This window comes from Syzygium oleosum, unplaced genomic scaffold (genome assembly GCF_021117445.2).
Source record: "Syzygium oleosum isolate NSW1041296 unplaced genomic scaffold, Sole_v2.1 Sole_v2.22, whole genome shotgun sequence".
In the NCBI taxonomy this organism is placed as follows: Eukaryota; Viridiplantae; Streptophyta; class Magnoliopsida; order Myrtales; family Myrtaceae; genus Syzygium; species Syzygium oleosum.
This window is the reverse complement of record NW_026607506.1, coordinates 5,855,862-5,876,949: the sequence shown is the minus strand read 5'-3', so window position 1 is coordinate 5,876,949 and position 21,088 is coordinate 5,855,862. Positions and strand designations below refer to the sequence as shown.

Here is a 21,088-nt window from a genome sequence, read left to right as displayed (position 1 = left end):
TCCCCTTCGGGCAGAAACTTACCCATTTTCAAAAGCATCTCGAATCTATCCGGACCGTCATTTTGGCGGCGAAGATACCGACCGCAAAAGCAATATCATCATGCACGGCTGCTTTTATTTCCGATGTTTTGGCGGGCAAAAAGCCATGCACATTCTCGAAGACAGAGAGCAGAAGTTTACTTTGTTTTTAGTGGTAGTAGAAGCCAAACAAGTGCGTTTGGTGACCATAAGATGGTCGAAGAGAGACTGGATCATGAAGAAGAGCTATTCCACACAAAATTGTTTTCGACGCTCATTCAGAGGAGTGGGTGTGAAACTGCTGGACGAGGGATACGTGGCGAGGGGAGGGATCACTCGTTGCTTTATCCGAGGATGATAGCCTTCGCAGGGATAATAGCTCGACACGTGTCGGGGGTGCGACACGGTGGATTCTGCTGGTATATTCCCCGGCTTCGCTCCATATAAGATTGTAGGGCAGTGAGAGTTTGCTTTAGCCTTTTCGACCTGTACCTTTCTATCCACTTCCTTCCTCCAAGCTTAACCAAAACCATGTCTGCCTTCGTGGGAAAGTATGCAGGTACTCTCTCTCTCTCTAATCTTCCAAAGAAAGATTAGAGCTATCGAGAATAATAGAAGAGTCTACTAAAGGTCCGTTTGGCAAGTTGCCAAATAGTAAAAATTTCTGTTCTTTTGTTCCCAGAATTAGTTTGGGAACAGAAATTCATTTGTTAAATTTTTTGTGCCCGGGTACAATTTTCCAAAAAATTGTTCTCAAAATCAGTTTTGGAATAGAATCAAGAAGCAAAAAAAAGTAACTTCTTGATTCTGGAACAATTTTTCCATTTCTGATTCTTCTTGATTTTCTTCTTTTTTTCTGGTTTGTTTTTCTTATTCTTCTTCTTCTTTCGGCCTGCCGCCGGCCACCTGCCGGTTGCCGGCCACAAGCCAGGGCCGTCGAGGGTGAGGCGGCCCTCACCGCCTGGGCAAGAGCAGCTTGCGGCCTCGACGGCGAGGCTGACCTTGCTGTCGCCACCCAGGTGTTCGACTGGGGTGGCGACGACGAGGCCGGCAGCGAGGGCCGTGACGCCCTCGCTGGCCCTAGTCTGTGGCCGGTCGCCGGCGCCGCCGATCGGCCATGGCCAAAGAAGGGAAGAAAAAAAAAAGAAAAAATATTAAAAAATTCAAAATATTATTAATAAAAAGAAATTTTGTATAGTTACCAAACGCATTTCTGTTTTTTTTTTCTTTCTATTCTAAGAATAGAAATTTTGGTCAGTTACCAAACTCTTTCAAATGCTTAGAAATTGTTCCCGGGCACAGAATAAAAAAGAATCATTTCTGAGCAGAATCAGTTTTCGGACACGGAATCGTTGCCATGCGCACCCTAAATGTGGCAAAAGTGATCTTATCATCAAGAAGTCATCACTCTAATTTCCATGCAATTTAACTTTGAGTTCCAGCTTCACTACTTGAATAGCTCTAATGAACCAATCTCAAAGTATCTGCACCTTGATGTATATTCTTCTTGACCGGAAAAAGGAAAATTTTATTTCCCCAGATGAGCTCATCAAGACGGCCAATTACATCGCCACCCCCGGCAAGGGTATCCTGGCTGCCGACGAGAGCACCGGCACCATCGGCAAGCGCCTGTCCAGCATCAACATCGAGAATGTCGAGTCAAACCGCCAGGCTCTCCGCGAGCTCCTCTTCACCGCCCCCAACACCCTGCCCTACCTCTCCGGCGTCATCCTCTTTGAGGAGACTCTCTACCAGAAGACGTCCGGGGGGAAGCCGTTTGTCGAGGTCCTCCAGGAGAACAATGTCGTCGCCGGCATCAAAGTGGACAAGGGCACCGTCGAGTTGGCTGGGACGAACGGTGAGACCACCACCCAGGGATTGGATTCGCTCGGCGCTCGGTGCCAGCAGTACTATAAGGCCGGTGTGAGGTTCGCCAAGTGGCGCGCGGTCCTCAAGATTGGGCCTAATGAGCCTTCGGAACTGTCCATCCAGCAGAATGCGCAAGGTCTGGCCCGTTACGCCATAATTTGCCAGGAGAATGGGCTCGTGCCAATCGTGGAGCCTGAGATACTTACCGACGGGAGTCACGACATCAAGAAATGCGCTGCCGCTACTGAAACCGTGCTCGCAGCTGTTTACAAGGCGCTGAATGATCAGCATGTTCTTCTTGAGGGCACACTTCTGAAGCCCAACATGGTCACTCCCGGCTCAGACAGCCCCAAGGTAATCTAATTCTTGAATATGCGAAGTCCAAAACTAGCCACCTTAGTACATGACCACATGTTACACCAGTTCAAATCCAAAGCATGATGAACAATTTGTATACCATTTGCTCAGGTACCGGCCAAGGTGATAGCTGAGTACACGGTGGCGGCGCTGCGCCGGACCGTGCCGCCGGCGGTCCCGGGGATCGTATTCCTGTCTGGGGGTCAGAGCGAGGAAGATGCGACCCTGAACCTGAACGCGATGAACAAGCTGGACGTGCTGAAGCCGTGGACGCTCTCCTTCTCGTTCGGGCGGGCGCTCCAATCGACCACCCTCAAGGCATGGGGAGGGAAGAAGGAGAACATTGGCAAGGCCCAGGAGGTGTTCCTGGCAAGGTGCTTGGCCAACTCGGAGGCCACTCTGGGCAAGTTCACAGGAGGGACTGCTGGTGGGTTGGCCTCTGAGAGCTTGTTTGTGAAGGGATACAAGTACTAGAAAGGAGAGAGAGTCACACTGGGCGGTTCACTGATTAATTAATCAAATTACTTGTGTATTGCAATACCTTTTATCGTATTCTTTTGTTTATTTCCTCCCTTTCTATGCTTACTTTCATTACATATTCTGCCCCCAAAGCACTGTTCACCCTCTCCAGTCTCGACCAATTATATTATAACTTGTTGAAAGTGCTTTGAACTTTTAGAGGAGTTTAACTTTGGATATGCAGTGTATTTTCCGGATAATCCATCTGTGTGAATGTCCTTCTGTTGTTTACCTCTTGGACCTAAGTTATAGTGTGTATCCACTAGATTTTGGCTGTCGACCGATCGGGTCAGACTACGATCTTCCGACCATTGCAACCGTTAAACATTCATTAGTTGGGCGAAAATTTGTAGGAATGCAAATAATACAGACTAGTATGTCGGGCATAAGCTAATTTGCTTTGTTTCGATGAGCAAATGAGATCGAAACTATTGACATTCCTAGAGCATCTGCCATGCTCGTTTTTCCTTCGTATGCTCGGGGCTGTTACGCTCCGCCATGCATCGAAAGGACTATCACACTCGATCATGGATCACTCCTGTGGCTTTCACAAGGTTCACCCGTGATTACTCTAAGGGTCTGCATAGCAACGTTTCTGTTCTCAAAAATAATTTCTGATCAGAAATTGTTTTTTTTATTTCTATTTCTTGGAACAGTTTCTGAGCAAAAAATAGCGTTTAGTAACTGCACAAAATTTCTATTCCTGGAATAGAAAAAGAATAAAAACGGGTTTAGGGCGCGAATGATCCATTTCTATTCCATGGACGAGTTTCTCCCTTTTGAGCTACCGGCGGAGGACGGCGGGTGGCGGTGGGGGACGGAGGACGGTGGTCGGCGGCGGCAGAGGATGGCGGCCGGCGGCGGGAGGCAGTGGAGCACGGCGGTCAGCGGCGGAGCACGGTGGCGTCGGGCGGCGGTGACGGCAGCGGGGGGCGGCGGCGGGAGGTGGCTGGCGGCGGAGGGTGGCCATCGTCGATCGATGGAGCACGGCGGCCGGTGGCGAAGGATGGCGGCCGATGGTGGGTGACCGCCGGCGTCGGGTGGCCAGGGGCGGGAGGTGGCTGGCGGCCGAGGGCAGCCAGCGCCGGGTGGTGGTCGGTGTCGGGCGGTGGAGCACAATGGCCGGTGGCGGAGGATGGCGGCCAGTGGTGGGTGGCCGGCGGCAGCGGAGGACAGCGATTGGTGGTGGGTGATCGCCGGCGTCGGGTGGTTGGCGGGGGGAGGCGGCCAGCGCCGGGTGGCGGCCGGCGTCGGGCGATGGAGCACGGCGGCCAGCGGTGGAGGACGGCGGCCGGTGGCGGGTGGCGACAAGAGTCGAGTGGCAGAGAACAGTGGTCGACGACAAGAGGCGGCCGGCGGCGGAAGGCGGGCGGTAGGTGGCGGCGAAGGACGGCGAGAGGCGGCGGTGGGCGGGTTGCGGCCAATGGATTGTTTCTTGTTTTTGGAGGATTCTAGAAAAAAAATTGTTTCTTTTTTCTTGTTCCAGAAACAAGAAGCAGATTTTTTTTGCTTCTTGTTTCTATTCCAAATCTATTTCAGGAACACTTTTTTGTTCCAGAAACAAAAAAAATATATTTTTTTTACTAAACGGATTTCTGTTCTTTTTCTGTTCCGGGGAACAAAAGAACAGAAAAACAAAAAAATAGAAACGTTACTAAACAGACCCTAAAGCTATTAATTATCTTAAGGGAAAAAACCACCAAAAACCCCAAACTTTGCTCCCTGTGACACATTTACCCCAAACTTTTTTTTGTGACACCAAAAACCCCAAACTTTACTATTTGTGACACATTTACCCCAATATACTATAGCCTAGGGTATTTTAGTCTTTTTCCCTTTTTCTATTTTTTTTTTCTTTTTTCCGGCAAGCTGCTCTCCGGCGAGGTCTCCGGCGACCTCGCCGGCGTAGGCGAGGGCTGCCCTCGCCCGCCCGGGCGGGCGCCCTCGCCGGCGTTGGGCGAGGCGGCCCTCGCCTCGCCGGCGTCGGGCGAGGGCGCGCCCTCGCCGGCGTTGGGCGAGGGCAGCCTCGCCTCGCCGGCGTCGGGCGAGGCTTCCTCGCCCCGCCCGGGCGAGGGCGGCCCTCGCTCGACGCCGGCGAGGGCGTCGGCGAGGGCGACCCTCGCTCAGGCGGGCGAGGAAGCCTCGCCGGGCGCCGGCGGGCGCCTCGCCCGCCCGGGCGAGGGCGGCCTTCACCTCGCTGGCGGGCGAGGGCCGCCCTCGCCCAACGCCGGCGAGGCGAGGCGGCCCTCGCGGGCGGGGCGAGGGTCCTTCGCCCGACGCCGGCGAGGCGAGGGATGCCCTCGCCCAACGCCGGCGAGAGCAGCCCTCGCCTGGGTGGGGCGAGGGCAGCCCTCGCCTGCCCCGGCGAGGTCGCCGGAGACCTCGCCGGCGAGGGCAGCCTTGCCGGAAAAAAGAAAAAAAAACAGAAAAAAAAATAGAAAAAGGGAAAAAGACTAAAATACCCTAGACTACGGTATATTGGGGTAAATGTGTTACAAATAGCAAAGTTTAGGGTTTTTGGTGTCACAAAAAAAGTTTGGGGTAAATGTGTCACAAAGGGCAAAGTTGGGGATTTTTGGTGGTTTTTTCCCTTATCTTAATGTGGAGATCAGACCATTTAAAAGTAGTTTCTTCACATGAATATAAACCACTGCTTTACCCTCTTGGTCGACAATACTTACCATAAGCAAGATACTGAATCACAAGATCTCGCTTGACCAATGAGTCAATGGACTCTCTTTTCAATGGGGTTCTTGAATCTGGGGACGCTTTGCTTGCTAATTTATATTGTTGATTTGACATTATCTAGCGTTTAGGATATGTATCTTGGTTTAATTGTTTTGGACAATGATATGATTATTCAATGTTGTCTGTTTTTGAGAGGTTTCTTCTCCTTCGTTTGACTATTTCTCTCTTTTTCCTTCTAGCTTTCTTTACTTGTCTTCCCGTTTCTTGCTATCTTGTTTTTCTCCTTCTCTACTATCCTAAACCCATCTTGTCATGTGCTACTGTTATTCGTCAATTGGGATTAGAGCAATACCATGTTTTAGATGACAGAGATAGACATCTCTGATTATAATTTTAATCATAAGGATTTTTAGAGGTTAATCGAGATTTTTTTTTATAATTGAATTATTATGATTATCAAGGCCATTATGATTGTCTTCTTTATCAAGATAGTTACACTAATTTTGATTGTCAGGATTTGAAGTGGAACATTTGACAATCCATTTAGAAACATTTGTCCATGAGACCACCCGCCTGGGTGGTACTGTTGGAGCGCGCACTCTTCCTCTCACAAAAGGTTGAGTGTTTGAATCCCGGGTGCCGCAGGGTGACTTAACCGGTGCACATGTGTGGTGGCTAGCATGTGTCGCCCCCAGGGTTTATCTCCCGGCTTTCGACCGTGCCGGGGTTCCTTGGGTCATCAAAAAAAAAAAAACATTTGTCCATGAGAATAGCTAAGTGACTGAGGCTTTTCAACCAATTAGTTTAGATGAATTATAGCTAACTGCTCATTTTGGGACATAGAATATCCTCGTCCTTAGTTTCGTTGTCGATTACATTATATCCCTCTTCCCGTGGGTCTTCCAAAGACCGTATTCTTCCACCAGCATCTAGGATTCGGAAGTCTAACTGACGAGCCTTAACAAAGCAAGAGAGTCGTCGCAGTTAGATACCCTGTGGCCTTTCTTCCCTTTCACAAAGTCAAGGGCAAGATGAACCCATCTCCTCCCCTCCGCGAGTAAATATTTTGTATTGAATAGCGTGAAAAACCAGGAGCAATAATAAGAGACTAAATCAGTGACTAGCTTTAGTGGTCTTGTTGGACTGCGAACGAGAAGAGCTTTTCTCTTTCAACTGGGAACTACTTACTTACCTATGGTGCTTTATAGATATAGTAGTAGATTCCAGAATAGGGTCGAGGGATAGGCTTGATGCCAGATCCGCTTTTAGGGTTGGCTCGGCATACAAAGAAGTAAGTAGTTCGACTAGTTGTTCGCTGGTTCCTGTTCTTCTCCCTCCCATTACTGGAATCGACGAAAGGCGAGAGTCTGGTTACCCCTTATTCAAATTGCAAGGCTTAGTCTTCTGTGAGTGAATGAACCTAGCACAATCTTCTTAGCAAGGGATGAGTTGCCTTCTTCAGATTGAAATTCTCTTTGGGAATCATATCCCAAAGCTCTCACTCATAAGGTTTTTGGCGGAGAAATTGTCCAATCATTCTTAAACCTGCTATATTAAACTTGCTATATTGATGCTAATTTAGTCATACATTTTTCAATTTTACCAATTTAGTCCTAAACTTTTATGCGAAATTTCAATATAATTCTTTGAACTTTTATTTGCTGAAAATCGTTAACGTGATGGCGTGCCCATATAGGACGATTGACGGTGACTGGATTGTCATGTCAGTGATTTTTGGCGAAAATTAATCGGAAAAACTATATTAAAAATTCGCACAGAAGATTATGACTAAATTTAAAAAAATTAAAAAGTTTAGAACCAAATTAATATCCATACAATAAGTTTAAGAGTGATTGGACAAATGTTCCAGTTTTCGGCTATATGATTGCCCATGAACATAAGTTTCTAATTTTTTCAAACATTAATGACCTTAAGTGAAGTTACTTTAGTTTTATTAAATGTTTGCAGATTTTTGTGGCATACGCAATTTGACTTTTATTCAATACGGAGCACTTAATAATTTTTGAATTTTGTTAATATCGATATATAAATCCGCATGTGATTTTTCATACCGTTTTAGAGTTTGAATAACATTTTTAGCGGTGGGAAAACCAGGCAATAAATACCTTATTATTAAAAAAAAGGATCTTGTCTATAATTTTTTAATTTCAAAATAATAAGTGCGCACTAGATTGCGTAATTTTCTCAATTAATCATTTTAGGAATGCTAACAAAGGCCTCAAATATTCCTATTTTTACCTGTATTATTTCCCCCTTTTGTTTTTTTTTCTTCTTCTGCTTTTTATCTGCATTTCAACTCGGTCACTCCATTGACCCTCCTAAAAGGGATTATTACGGCAAAAAAACAAATGTATATATGACAAATTTATCCAAAATTAATTTTTTGATCACAAAAAATTTAAATTAGTACACTGATGATAATTTTTTGATCATAAAAACCTTTGGTACCCTTGTGACAAATTTACCCTCCGTTAAATTGGATTAATAACTCGAAAAATTATAAATGGGTAAATCTGTAACAAATAGATGAGTAAAACCCTAAACTGGTAGACTCCTCAACTGTTACGTGTTTTTCAATTCAGCAATTTGACGGTTAACAGAAATTAACAGAGGGTAAATTTATCACATGTATATCAGTTTGGGTTTTTAGAGATTTAAAAATTAGTTTGCGGTAAATTTTCATAAGTGTACAGTTGGGGTTTTTTTTGTAGTATTAAAAAAATGGTTAACACCATGAAAAATCCCAAACTGGTGCACTTGTGATAATTTTACTTGAATTAATTTTTTGACCACAAAAAGCCTTAAACCGGTACATCTGTGACAAATTTACCCCGAACTATTTTTTTACCACAAAAAACCCCCAAACTGGTACATCCGTAATAATTTTACCCCGAAATAATTTTTTGATTACCAAAAACACCAAACTGGTACACCTGTGATAAATTTACCCAAAACTAATTTTTTGACCACTAAAAACCTCAAACTAGTACACTTGTGACAATTTACCCTCGTTAAATTGGATTAATAGCACGAACAATCACAAATTGATAAACTTGTGACAAACTGAGGGGTAAAACCCCAAATTAGTACACCCATCAACTACCTTGTGTTATCAAACTTAGTAATTTGATAGTAAAATTTAATAGAGGGTAAATTTGTCACAGGTGTATCCGTTTGGGGTTTAAAAAATTAGTTTGGGGTAAATTTATCATAGGTGTACCGGTTTAAGGTTTTTTTTTTGTCAAAAAATTAGTTCGAGGTAAAATTGTCACAGGTGAATCAGTTTGGGGTTTTTCGTGGTCAAAAAAATAGTTCGAAATAAATCTATTTTCGAGATAAATTTGTCACAAATGTACCAGTTTAGGGTTTTTTGTAGTATTAATCTTTAAAAAAAAAAAAACTCCATCGCTCCCATTAAATTAAATTAAAAAGAAAAGAAAACTCCACTCACTTCGATCGTCTTTGGGACTTCTCCAGAACCAGACCGTCCCACCACCGCCCACCAACAACCAGGCCTCCGCCGCTCTCTCTCTCTACTCTCCGATGGCCTCCGCCGCCACCACCGCCCTCTCCCTCCGCCTCTTCGCCGCCAAGCTCCCCTTCCCTCTCCGCCCCTCGAAGTCGCCTCCTCCCCTCCTCCTCTCCTCTCTCTCCTCCGCCAAATCCATCTCCTTCCAGCGCATCGACGCCGCCAACCGGCCGCCGCCGCCGCGCGCGTCGTCGTCGTCCCCGCCCTCCTCATCGGCGCAGCTCCAGCCCATCGAAGACCTCCCGCCGAGCCTCCAGTCCATCGTCACCCTCTTCCAGTCGGTGCCCGACCCCAAGTCCAAGTACCAGCAGCTCCTCTTCTACGGCAAGAACCTCGAGCCCCTCGACCCGGCGTTCAAGACCCGCGACAACAAGGTCGAGGGCTGCGTCTCCCAGGTCTGGGTGAGGGCCTACCTGGATTCGGACGGCAACGTCGTCTTCGAGGCCGATTCCGACTCGGTCCTCACCAAGGGCCTCGCGGCTTTGCTTGTCCAGGGGTTGTCCGGGAGGCCGGCGGACGAGATTCTCCGGGTCTCGCCTGACTTCGTGACGCTCCTCGGGCTGCAGCAGAGCCTGACGCCGTCGCGGAACAACGGGTTCTTGAACATGTTGAAGTTGATGCAGAAGAAGGCGCTGTTGTTGGTCGCCGGGGCGGAAAGTGAAGGAAATGGGGCGGTACCGGCGGGGGAGGCGAACGATGTGGGCATTGGAATGAATTCTGATGTGGGTATTGATAGGAGTTCAGTCTCAGAGTCGGGTGACGATGGTGGCAGGGAAGTTTCGGCGGAAAAATCGAATCTTGAGGTGCATGAGGCTGATGGTGAATCAAGTTTGGGGAGTAGAGGGCAGAGAATCAGGGAGAAATTAGAGAAGGAGCTGAGTCCTATTGAGTTGCGGGTGGAGGATGTCTCATATCAGCACGCAGGGCATGCCGGTGTGAGAGGGAGTGATGGCGAGACACATTTCAATCTGAGAGTCGTGTCGAAGGAGTTTGAAGGAAAGAGCTTGGTGAAGAGGCACCGGCTTGTTTATGATCTGTTGCAAGAGGAGCTGCAGAGCGGGCTACACGCCCTGTCGATTGTGGCGAAAACGCCGGCTGAAAGTTGATGCGAGATGAAGAGGGGAGTTGTATGTTGGCCACAGGTGGTCATTTCATCCCCGAATCATGTTTTCCCAAGAGGACAAATAATTTTGTTTTGCTTGATAGAGAGAGGGATATTCCTTGTATAGTTGTTTTGTAATCTACTGAATTGCCAATGTTAGATCTTTGACCATCATTGTTCAATTGGTTTGAGTTTCAAATGATCAACTGCAATAGTTGTATGAAGAATTGCAGAAAATCACACGAGTTCCTTTTGAGTTCCTGCAGTGCCTTTTTATTTACTCTTTGGTTGCTTGTCTTAGTAGGTTGCTTGTCTTAGAAGGTGAGCGTAACATCTAAATGAAATACACTGATGATCGGAATCACACTTTTGCAGTATCAAAAAGTTGGTCTTATACATTCCCTCTATATGTGCGTGGTCATAGTTTTACTCCTTATTTTTGTCAATTCTTCCTTATGCACTCGGTCTGTCAGCTATACATAAATTGGATACTTCCTGTCAGAGGTACCTTTCCAAATGTCCTGGGCAGCTGAACTAACTCTGTCACTGAGATGCAGTGTGCGCATTGATGAGGAATGTATCCTAAAGCACCATTGTTAAATAACGCATTGTCTATTATATCTGGGGTCAAAGGTTTTGGAAAGCAAATACAATCGCCAAAGGATTCACATATATGTTGCTTGTAGCAATTTTATTTTACCGAGTTTTATCAGTGTTAAGAGTATTAAATTTAGAGATGATAGTATAGAAAACCGTTGATGGCATAAAGATGGATTTGCATATGTAGAAAGTTATAGCTAACTGCTTTTGAGAATTAAATAGTTCTCATGAATTTAATCTGATGATGAAAGTGAGCTATATATTGTCATTAAAATTGATTTCATCCCGTGATTAGGCTACAATCAATTCAAGTTTGATCAGAAAGATGAAAGCAAAGATATACAAGGAAAAAGCTGCCTCCGGATAGTCATCTCTTTGCCTTGCAGGTGCGGCCTAGTAGCACACCAGTTGGTGGACTAGTCATTTCTAACTGGCATCGACCATGCAGCCAATAAGAGAAATGAACCAAACCCAGAGTTGCTCTGACCTTGAAGGTGCCTCTCACATAGTAGCTAACTTTGTTGCTCTGTACCTCCTTCTGAAGTTGAATGCCCAGGTTCGGCGGCATGTAGACCAAACTTGATATCAAGTGAACTGATTCCAACCTCTTTTCTCCTTGTCTTAGAGTGAAAGGTTGAAGTGTTTGCGTGGCTATGAACCTGTCAGAGAAATACAGACCTACATCCAGATACTCAAATCTCACATCCAGCTTCTTATTTGGATTGGAGAAATTCGCAAGAAGGATCAAGTCACCATTGAAATAGTCTAGCGAATCAAAGTAGATGCTGTTGAGATTGGCTGTAGATATGTCAAAAAGTGGATACCTTGGTTTGATTGCCACGAAAATTATCAAAGTTGCGATTCCGAAGAAGATGAGAATGAGGCTAAAGAGGAGACACAGTATGGCGCTGCACCACACGAGCAGATTAGTCCTGTGAGGTCGAGTTTGCTGAAGTACTAGTCCAGATCTCAACTTTTGCGTGCCAAGATCAAGCCTGTCCTGCTTTCTAGTAAGTGGACTAATACCTCGCCTTGATTTTGTGATTTGGATAGGTGAGATTGGAGTAGGTTGTTTTTTGGAGGGAGTTGGTCCTCGTGAACTTGGTGGTGATGCTGATGGTGGTGGAGGAAGAGGAGGAGGAGGAAGCGGAGACGGGGGTGGAGGTGGGAGATTGAGCATTTTCATTTGCTAGAATGGTGTTACTGGTATCAAGAAAATAAAATTAAGGGGAAGAAGGGATGAAGATTGGTGTTGCTTTTTGATCTCTAAAGAAGAAGGGGTTATAATAAAGCAAAGGGAAAAGAGGCTTTTGAATGAGCTTGGGACCATCACGTTCTTGAAATATGCAAAAGGGGGAATAAGTGGCTCTAAAGCGAAAAAAGAGGATTCAAGAGTTTATTTGAATTAGCTTTTCAAGATCTACTGTATTTGCAGCACTTTTTGTGCAATTATAATAGATAAATTACCAAAAGTTCTTTTGGCTTCTCTTGTAGGTCTGATGCACAGAATATACTATCATATTGTCATTAAAACCAAATATGTGAAATGGCATTGTCTCTGTCATGTTCCATGAGCACTTGGACAGAAAGCTAAATACAGCTAAAGACATACCATTTGAATTAAAGGAAGAATTCTGACCAAAAAAAAAAATTAAAGGAAGAAACTTCCTACCACAGATTAAGCCCTAACAGGTGTATGTAGGTGCATATTTTAAGTTTATACTAAATAAAGATGTCATGACAGTGGATTCTCGTACTTCTTGATATCAACATCCTTTCATGATTTTTTATGAAATTGGAGTTCAAAGAAAGTGACGGTGGTAAACAATACCGATGTTCGACGGCGATTAGCTGTGACCATTTTGGTCCCAGGACAACATTCTTGTGTAAAAGTTACGAGGCTTGTGCTAACAATGCCGAGATCAACAGAGCCTACAGTGTTTATTTAGTATTTCATCATTGGGTTAATTGATGCGAGTAGACTATCTGCACATGAGTACACAGTAAATGGGACCGTCGAAGGAATCTGTTCTTCGTGAATGATCGGCGTCTTGGTCGTCCTAATCCCCTCCTTTCTGCATTAATCAGTATTTGAGAGCGACGTCTGAGTCTGCGAATAAGTTTCGCATCCAAGAAATTGGGATTATGTGGGATATGAGAGACGGAACAGCTAGTATGCAGTAAGGTTTCTTGGCTCTTGCTAAGCTGTCTGTAGCACATTGCCACTTGAGGACACAACTTCTAGGAGTCTGACCAGTTCATTACCTCAATGAAGTAGAATGGTTACCAAACACACCCTAAATTTTTCTGGAAGTGTGTTGTCACCGTAGACGTTTCAATAATTTAGAATTGAAAACATATTCGCTTGAACTCTTACGACCTATTCATGTTATTTATAAGTCAAAGTCTTTGAAAGATTCCTGCGTAAGACCAGTGCCTTACGGAGGCCAACAGTTAGTACACTTAAAAGGTTTCCTTTTCTCCTTCGTGGTGTTAGCGAGTGAAAATGGCTTCCCTAGCTGTTGAAGCAACACTGAGATTGGTGGACATAGTCTCCTCCTTAATCCTCGAAAGGATCAACCAGAAAAAAGATGTGAAGGGGGATATTGATTGCATCACGAGCTGGTTGAAGACAATGCTAGCTTTCCTGAGCAACCTAGAAGGAACTCGAGGCAACCGGCGTCTTCAGGACAAGGTACACCAAATTCGAGATTTTGCATATGATATTGAGGATGCTTTCGATGAGTTCGTGTTTCGCGTGCCGCAACATTTGCATACGCACAAGATCACGACATTTGCACACGAGGTTGCTCATTTTGCCCCACAAAGGGTAGCCCTTCATGAAATATCTTCCAGGATCAAAGAAATTAGAATTAAAATCCAAAATTTTAAAGATCTTGAATATCTGCGCACTGGAAATAGAAAGCAGGAGCTCTGGTGTGTGGTCTGCAGATCATTTGGCCCACCGAGTTATTGAAGAAGATGATATCGTGGGTTTCGAAGGCCACGTGGAATGCATCCGTGATCAGTTGCTATCCGGAGAACCCAGGCTTTCCACAATTTCCATTGTGGGGCCTCCTGGTTCGGGTAAAACTGTTCTCGCTAAGCAGGTTTTTGAGTGCAAGAGAGTTCAGGGGCATTTCGACTTCCATGCTTGGGCGCATGTCTCTCCTTCTTCAAAGCTCGATGAACTTTTAAGGAGCATATTAACGCAATTCTTTCCTGGGATGGATGGGTCAGTTCTCATAAATGGAGTTGCTGTTACAGAAATTTTCTGTAAATATATGCAGCAGAAACGGTTTGTTGTTGTTCTGGATGACATATGGGAAAGGCAAGATTGGGAACAGATCGTTATTGTATTACAGAATGGTTCCAGTGGTAGAAGAATATTGGTCACTTCTCACAACGGGCGATTTTGGCCCGTCTTGTGTCGAATACCCCAAATATGTCCACAAACTGAATGGTTTACCATCGGAGAAAGCATTAAGCCTATTCTGTAAGACGGCTTTCCGGAGCTGCAATGGGATTTGGCCCCCCCCCCCCCCCTTGGAGGATTGATCCGTGAAAATAATTAAAAGTGTGAAGGGCTTCCCTTAGCAATAATAGCAGCGGGCAACCTTCTATCAAAAAAGGGGCAAATTCCATATGAATGGAAGAAATTGCACGGCAACTTCGGAGCCAATCTTCATGTTATCGGGAGTAGTCTATTGCCAAGTTACAAGGACGTCCTGAGCGATCTAAGAAGCTGCTTTTTGTACTTCAGTATTTTTCCTGAGGACTATTCGATTCAGCGGCAAAGATTGATTCGCCTATGGATAGCTGAAGGATTCGTGAAGCACATCTCTGGAGGAAACCACAGAGAATTATCTTAATGAGCTCATTCAGAGGAATCTGTTTCATGTGACAGTGAGGGATATCGATGGACGGGTGAGAAGTTGCCGTGTCCTCAATCTTGTTCACGAAATCATCATGACAAGGCTGAGGAAGAGAACTTTGTCAGATCTGCATCCGAAAGAAGCTCATCGTCACAGGGAAGAATCCGGCGCCTATCTGCTCAAACAGATATCCGCACAAATGTTGAAGTTAGTCAAACATTAAGACACGTTCGGTCTGCTTTCATGTTTGGGAGAGGAAAGTTTTCGAGCTTAGAGTTTTTCCAGTTGTTAAGGATTTTAGATATGCAAGGCGCTCCACTGGAGGATTTCCCCATCGTTGTTATCAAACTTGTGCTTCTAAAGTACCTGAGTTTTCGAGAGACAAATATAAAGACAGTGCCCAAGTCCATAGAGAAGCTCACCCTCCTCGAAACCTTGGACCCCAAACAAACAAGAGTCACGCGGCTTCCAGGGAGCATCTTTCGGCTCCACCATTTGCGTCATCTGCTTGTTTATAGATATGACGCGAAGAACGTGACTTATGGTGCAAAGGGCGTTGAGATGCTCAGTGGAAGGGGCCTTATCCAACATACGTGTTTTGCCGAGAGTGGCCTTGAACGAAAGATCTTTCACCGAAGGGAAAGATCTTCGGTTTTTTGTGAGTAACCGGGTCCTGTGTTGTTTCGGAAAGGAAGCAACGAATTCTACGCTAATAACGAACAAAAGTAAAAGGGCAAAAATATAAATCGTGCAATAAGAGATATATTAATGATAGCAATTGAACAAAACAGGACTACAAAAGGTGTGCTTTTTTGCAGTCAATTTTGGCAAAAGGGTCTTTCTTCATGATCTCTTGGAAGCTATTTATAACTAACGCTAAAGAATAACCGCTAGCGAGCAGCTACTGTCTCGATTCCGGATTATTTAATCTTCTTTCCGATAACCGTTCCTTTATTCCGCGATATTATCGACACCATATGAGGTAACCGCTCTTATCTTTATCCCGATGTCCCGAATGGTTATCGGTACCAAGTTCTTGGTATCCCATATGTTGGGCCTTGTAAGGACCCGGGGTCTACACTGTGTAATATTGTCCGCTTTGGGCCCACTGACCCTCACGGCTTTAAAACGCGTTACACAGGATAGGCCACCCAGGCCTTATAAGCAACCCCAGGACTCCCTCCCTAAGCGATGTGGGATAGAGAGATGCCCCCCTTGCCATCCTAGATGCTTGCCAAGAGCCGCTCCTTGTCCAGGTCCTTGAACCCCGGTGACCACTCCCCGCCCTCGTCGGACCGGGTAGTTACATTCTCCCCCCCTTTGGGCACAGCGTCCCCGCTGTGGCCCCACACGCGGTCGGGAGTCGGCTCTGATACCACTTGTAACACCCCGGGTCTACACTGTGTAATATTGTCCGCTTTGGGCCCACTGACCCTCACGGCTTTAAAACGCGTTGTCTGGGGTAGGGCCCCAACCCATCCCAATCCAATATTGTCCTCTTTGGGGATCACACACCCCTCAAGGCTTTGTTCTCAGCACGCATACCAATTCAAAACGGGGATGTCACGCTCCGAACCCCATCGAGCTCGCGACATCCCCTGCTCCGGTCGAAATGATGCGACGTCCCAGGAACGTCGCCGATCCAATCCAAACATCAGAGCCACACGCGGAAGCGGATATATAAAACAAAACCCCGGACAGAAAGATGACGACAACAGGGAAGACTACCCTAACAATCAAATAACACATATTCATACAGCACCAAATATATAAACATCATATTACACACATATACAACAAACCAGCATCTGAAATCACCGTCATAATAAAAGATCAGGGTCTGGTTAACTTAATTTCCCTATGGGTCAACTCATTTCACACAACCCCTAAAGTACCCTAGGGGGAAACTACTGATCACCCTCTTCCGATCTGCTCCTGAATCTCTGGCTTGAGCCTCCAGAAATCTTTTGGGCATCGCCTACGAACTCACCCGCAGCTCCCCTGGGCACCAAAGGCAGTTCCCCGGACTTCCAAAAAGAGGAGGCGGACTTCCCAGGTTTACGACTGGGGGTCTGAAATTGTGGATTATACAACTATGAGACGAATCTCAATAAGTGTACAACCCCAAACCCCACGTAGGCACTCACGTACCGCCAGACGAAACACGCACCACTCACAACGTTCAACCAAATCAACAAACACATACGAACATACCTGGAACTCATTAAGCACATTCCTGCATGTTAGACAATAAGGTAGCCAACACGTCACAGCAAAACATCACAACCACGCGCATGCCTCGATTATAAGGCAAAACCTACTTGGGCACGTCCCATACCATGCCTAGCAGATTTTTCCCCATAATAGAGCACTACAATACGCGATGCACCCACACTCGCACACGAACTCACACCACACGTCACCTTTCACAATCCGCTCACTCGTCTTGCCAAATCCACTCATTCTCAACCCTTCCACCACTACCGCGCCCACGTAAAACGCATCAGGCCAACGGTCTTCTGACCTCGTCAGGCATCGTCACCCCGTCGGGCCAGGCATCGTCACCTCGTCAGGGACGGCATCGTCCCACGTAAACATACATGCCTTAGGACGGAATCCTACACACACTTTCCTTCTACAGTGCCCGCGTAAAACGCATTAGGCCAATGGTCTTCTGACCACGTCAGGCATCGACACCCCGTCAGGCCGGGCATCGTCACCTCGTCAGGGACGACATCGTCCCACGTAAACGTACACGCCTCAGGACGGACCCTTTTCCCAACCAATCCTTCATTCCAGTACCTTCGTTCCACTCATACCACACTTACACACGGTCAACAGTCGCACGACCAAACATACACACCTCACATGCATTCGTAGCCACGCACCAATTCACATCTCACGTACACTTCACAAACACACGTTCTCGTACACCACACGACCATACACATTTAACACGCAAATTCAATGTGCATTCACACTACCACACCGCCACACCTCACGGCCACATACACACGGCACACAGTCACGCCATATTCAGCCCAACACATAATCCCGATCCAGCCAACAAATCACAAACAACACAATTGATCAATTAAGCACAATCAAGCCATAACAATCCCACTCAATCACACAAATGAATCCCGATCGATCCACAATATCACTGCCCTATCCAAATCTACTAAACCTCAAATTTTCATTGCCAAATCAGTCCGTAACCAACAAATATCCAGCCTCTAAATCAGTCTCCAAACAGTCACAATAATTCCAATCAATTATACAAATTAACTGCGATCGCTCCACACATCACAGCCATCATCGAGCCTACAAATCCTCATCAATTTCTTCTCCAAATCAGTCCCTAAATCAGCCCACGACAACCAAATACCAGCCTTCATCTCAGCCCCCAAAACAGCCACATAAATTCCTAAACCGAACCCTAAACAGTGACCGAAATCCCATCAAAATAAATAGTAAATGAACTCCAAAAATTCTAAAATTTGGATATATCATAAAACACATCTTGATCAACATTTCTTATGAAGAACACGAAATCCGGTTCAATCTACAACCATGCCTTTTTGTCCCTCGAAATCAGACCAAAATCAGTTCGCTCTAATAGACTATTCTGTCCTCAAAATACATTTATTTCAACTCCCAAATCACCTTGAAAAGCTTTGAAATTTTTATATGTTATATCCACAAATGTCCCCAACAATTTTTGTGAAGGAAGTATTTTGAAAATATGCCTGAAAAAATTTATAAAAATTCGAACAGACCCGAAGGTCGGGTGAACAGTAAATCGGACAGTTTTATTTCGGTCCAAAGATGGACTTCGAATGGCATCAAATGATTTCCAAAAATTCCCAAATTAAAATATGTTATACTTCAAGATGTTGGGAACAACTTTCATGAAAAAAACTTCCTCAAATTCGGCCTACAAAATTTTCTACGAAAATAGTAAACCGGGCAGGTACAGTAACCGTGAATCCGCGATTCACCCCGAACCTCACGGATTCAAACCCGAACCGATTTCTACCGAATTCCAACCGCCAAAACTCATTTCCCGACGTCTAATCCAACCCGCAACAACCACTAACAGCCATACTCAGCCACCAATAACCATTATCAATGCCTTAATCAACCTCTAAATCCCCTAAACCGAGTCCTAACCGCGTCTAGCAATACCCGAGGTCCTAGGTAGTTTTTGGGGGAGACACTTACCTAAGAAAAACGCGACAAACTGGCTGGACAAGGGGCTGGAACAGCTGGACCAGCAGCAGTGGCGGCGGCGGCGAACGATGGCCGGCGGTGCTCCTCCGGCGGCGATGATCACGGCAAGGAAACAAGAGAGGGAGAATTTTGGGAGAGAGAGGGAGAAAATGGGAGAGGAGGGGCTGATCGTGGGGGGTTCTGGCCAGATGAGGGAGGAGAGAGAGAGAGAAGGTCAGACCGGTCAAAAATGGGGGACTAGAGGGCGCCACGTGTCGCGATCCTACGCGATTTCCCATTTTGCCCTTGATCCGACGGCCCTTATTTGTCTCTATCCAATAATTGAAGGGCAAAAATGTCCAAAGTCCAATAATGCAGCTGAAATTCTAATTTAATAATTCCTAATTCTCCAGTCCAAAATTCGGAATACCCAGTACCAGGTCCAGGGGCAAAACAGTAATTTTTCCGCCCCAGGCCGAAATTTCATTTTTCGACCGTACTAACCAAAAATGTGAGTGGCCAACATAATATGGCGTCGGATTCGTGAAAATAGCCTCTTAAGCCCTCGAAAATCGACTGTAAAGTTCTGGGAACAAAATAATATTATTTTTCACTTCCGAGCCAAAATTCCAATTTTCGTCCGAAACCACTCCAGATATGCGTGGCCACCCAAAAACAACATCAGCCTTGAAAAATAACCTCAAACGGCCTCAAAATCCAACATCGGTGTCCACATGGGCAAAATCGTAATTTTCCGGTCCCGAACCGAAATCCATTTTTTTGCAGAAATGGTTGGCCCCAAGGTTGGCCAAGCCAAAAATGTCATCGGCCGTCCAAAATTGTCACTTTCAAAATTCTCGATTCTCGGGCCCGAATTTCAAGAAATGACTAAGATCGAACAATCTCGACTTTAGTTTATCTTAGGCTAACGGGTGGCTCATTGGGATTACGTGCTCTTGACCCGTGACCGACACTAAGTCAAATCACGTTTAAGTTTGCTCGAGCCAAGGCGACCTCGATTGTCATATAATTGCGAAGGTCTGTCGCTAGTTCCCTTCGGACACGATCAATCAAATAGACCGGTCTCGGTTGGCTCAAAACATTCCCTCGTCAATCCATATGGCCGAAGATCGAACCCAGATCGAGTTCTTTGGTCGTGCGAACTCAGTCCCGTAATGGCCTTACCCATAAGGTTAGCATCCCGTGAATGCGCATTTCCGGGTGAGATCTCAATATAGTGCATTGATCAATATTAATTTCCTAAATCCCGGGAAAAGGATCGAAAATTCAGACTGTTACAATTCTTCCCCCCTAATAAAAATTTCGTCCTCGAAATTTACAACTATACCTGCTATCCAAACAGATGGGGGTGATGACGTCTCATTATTCCTTTCTCCCAAATGGTACCTTCTGTCCCGTAATAATCTCAAACATCTTTGACCAATGGGACCGTCTTATTCCTTAAAACTGGTTCCTTCCCATTTGCCCCTAAAATCCAATATACATATTCCCAACATATCCTCTACAGTCCGTATAGTCCTAGGTTCCTTCTCGACTCCTTACAACCTCAAATCTAAGGTGTCCAGCCAGACTAAACTGAATCACCCTACTACTGCAATCCATTACATCATTATGTTTAACTAACCAATCCAAGCCCACAATTATCTCAAAATCACACATGATCAACACAGCCTATCCATCATATTCCCAATCCTTTCTAATACTGTAACGACCTGGGTCCCACTCGCAAGATATTGTCCGCTTTGGACACTAAGTCCTCACGGTTTTGTTCCTCCAAGGGCAGCTCATACTACCCCCAGAAAAGGCCTCTTGCAAGTTAAGGTTTCCTAAGCCTTTATAAGCAAGCCCAAAGCTCCCTCCCTAGGCGATGTGGGATAAGAGACATGCCCCCCCTTACCATCCTAGAAGCCTGCCGGAAGCCGCTCCTTGTCCAGGTCCTCGGACCCCGGCGACCACTCCCCGCCCTCGTCGGACCGGGTCGTTACAAAAACGATGACAGGAGATGATGATCGAAGAAGCCACAAGTTCCTTACGGGCATCAACAATCACACACCGCGTTCATTACTAATTTAGATGAGATTAACGCACACGAGCAAGCCCAGTTTAGAGAAGTGTACATGACTTTGCAAAGCTCATTAAACAGCCTGCAAACATCCGAACGAGAACTAAATGGAAATGCTAATAAAAATGGCAATCATCTTCAATAGAAACTACTTGCTTTTTGGGTGTGAACTGCAGTAATTTTTTGGAAAGTTTTGGCTACATGCAAGTAATTAT

At 45.6% G+C, this 21,088-nt stretch overlaps 3 protein-coding genes across 3 annotated transcripts; 2 read left to right on the top strand and 1 right to left on the bottom strand.

Annotated features, from left to right (window-relative positions):
• Positions 1 to 209: 209 nt before the first annotated feature.
• On the top strand, positions 210 to 2,994 carry LOC130140799 (fructose-bisphosphate aldolase, cytoplasmic isozyme 1). Its single transcript, XM_056321241.1, has 3 exons — positions 210 to 577; positions 1,559 to 2,241; positions 2,356 to 2,994. The coding sequence occupies exons 1-3, from the start codon at positions 550 to 552 to the stop codon at positions 2,716 to 2,718; spliced, it is 1,074 nt and encodes a 357-aa protein (XP_056177216.1). The 5' UTR covers positions 210 to 549; the 3' UTR covers positions 2,719 to 2,994.
• A 5,921-nt stretch (positions 2,995 to 8,915) lies between these two features.
• On the top strand, positions 8,916 to 10,285 carry LOC115689350 (sufE-like protein 1, chloroplastic/mitochondrial). The gene has a single exon (XM_030615352.2). The coding sequence runs from the start codon at positions 9,016 to 9,018 to the stop codon at positions 10,105 to 10,107; it is 1,092 nt and encodes a 363-aa protein (XP_030471212.1). The 5' UTR covers positions 8,916 to 9,015; the 3' UTR covers positions 10,108 to 10,285.
• Positions 10,286 to 10,942: 657 nt separating this feature from the next.
• Positions 10,943 to 11,993, bottom strand: LOC115689352 (uncharacterized). The gene has a single exon (XM_030615360.2). It carries the CDS (start codon positions 11,887 to 11,889, stop codon positions 11,071 to 11,073), a length of 819 nt encoding a protein of 272 aa, XP_030471220.1. The 5' UTR covers positions 11,890 to 11,993; the 3' UTR covers positions 10,943 to 11,070.
• Between the last annotated feature and the right edge of the window lie 9,095 nt (positions 11,994 to 21,088).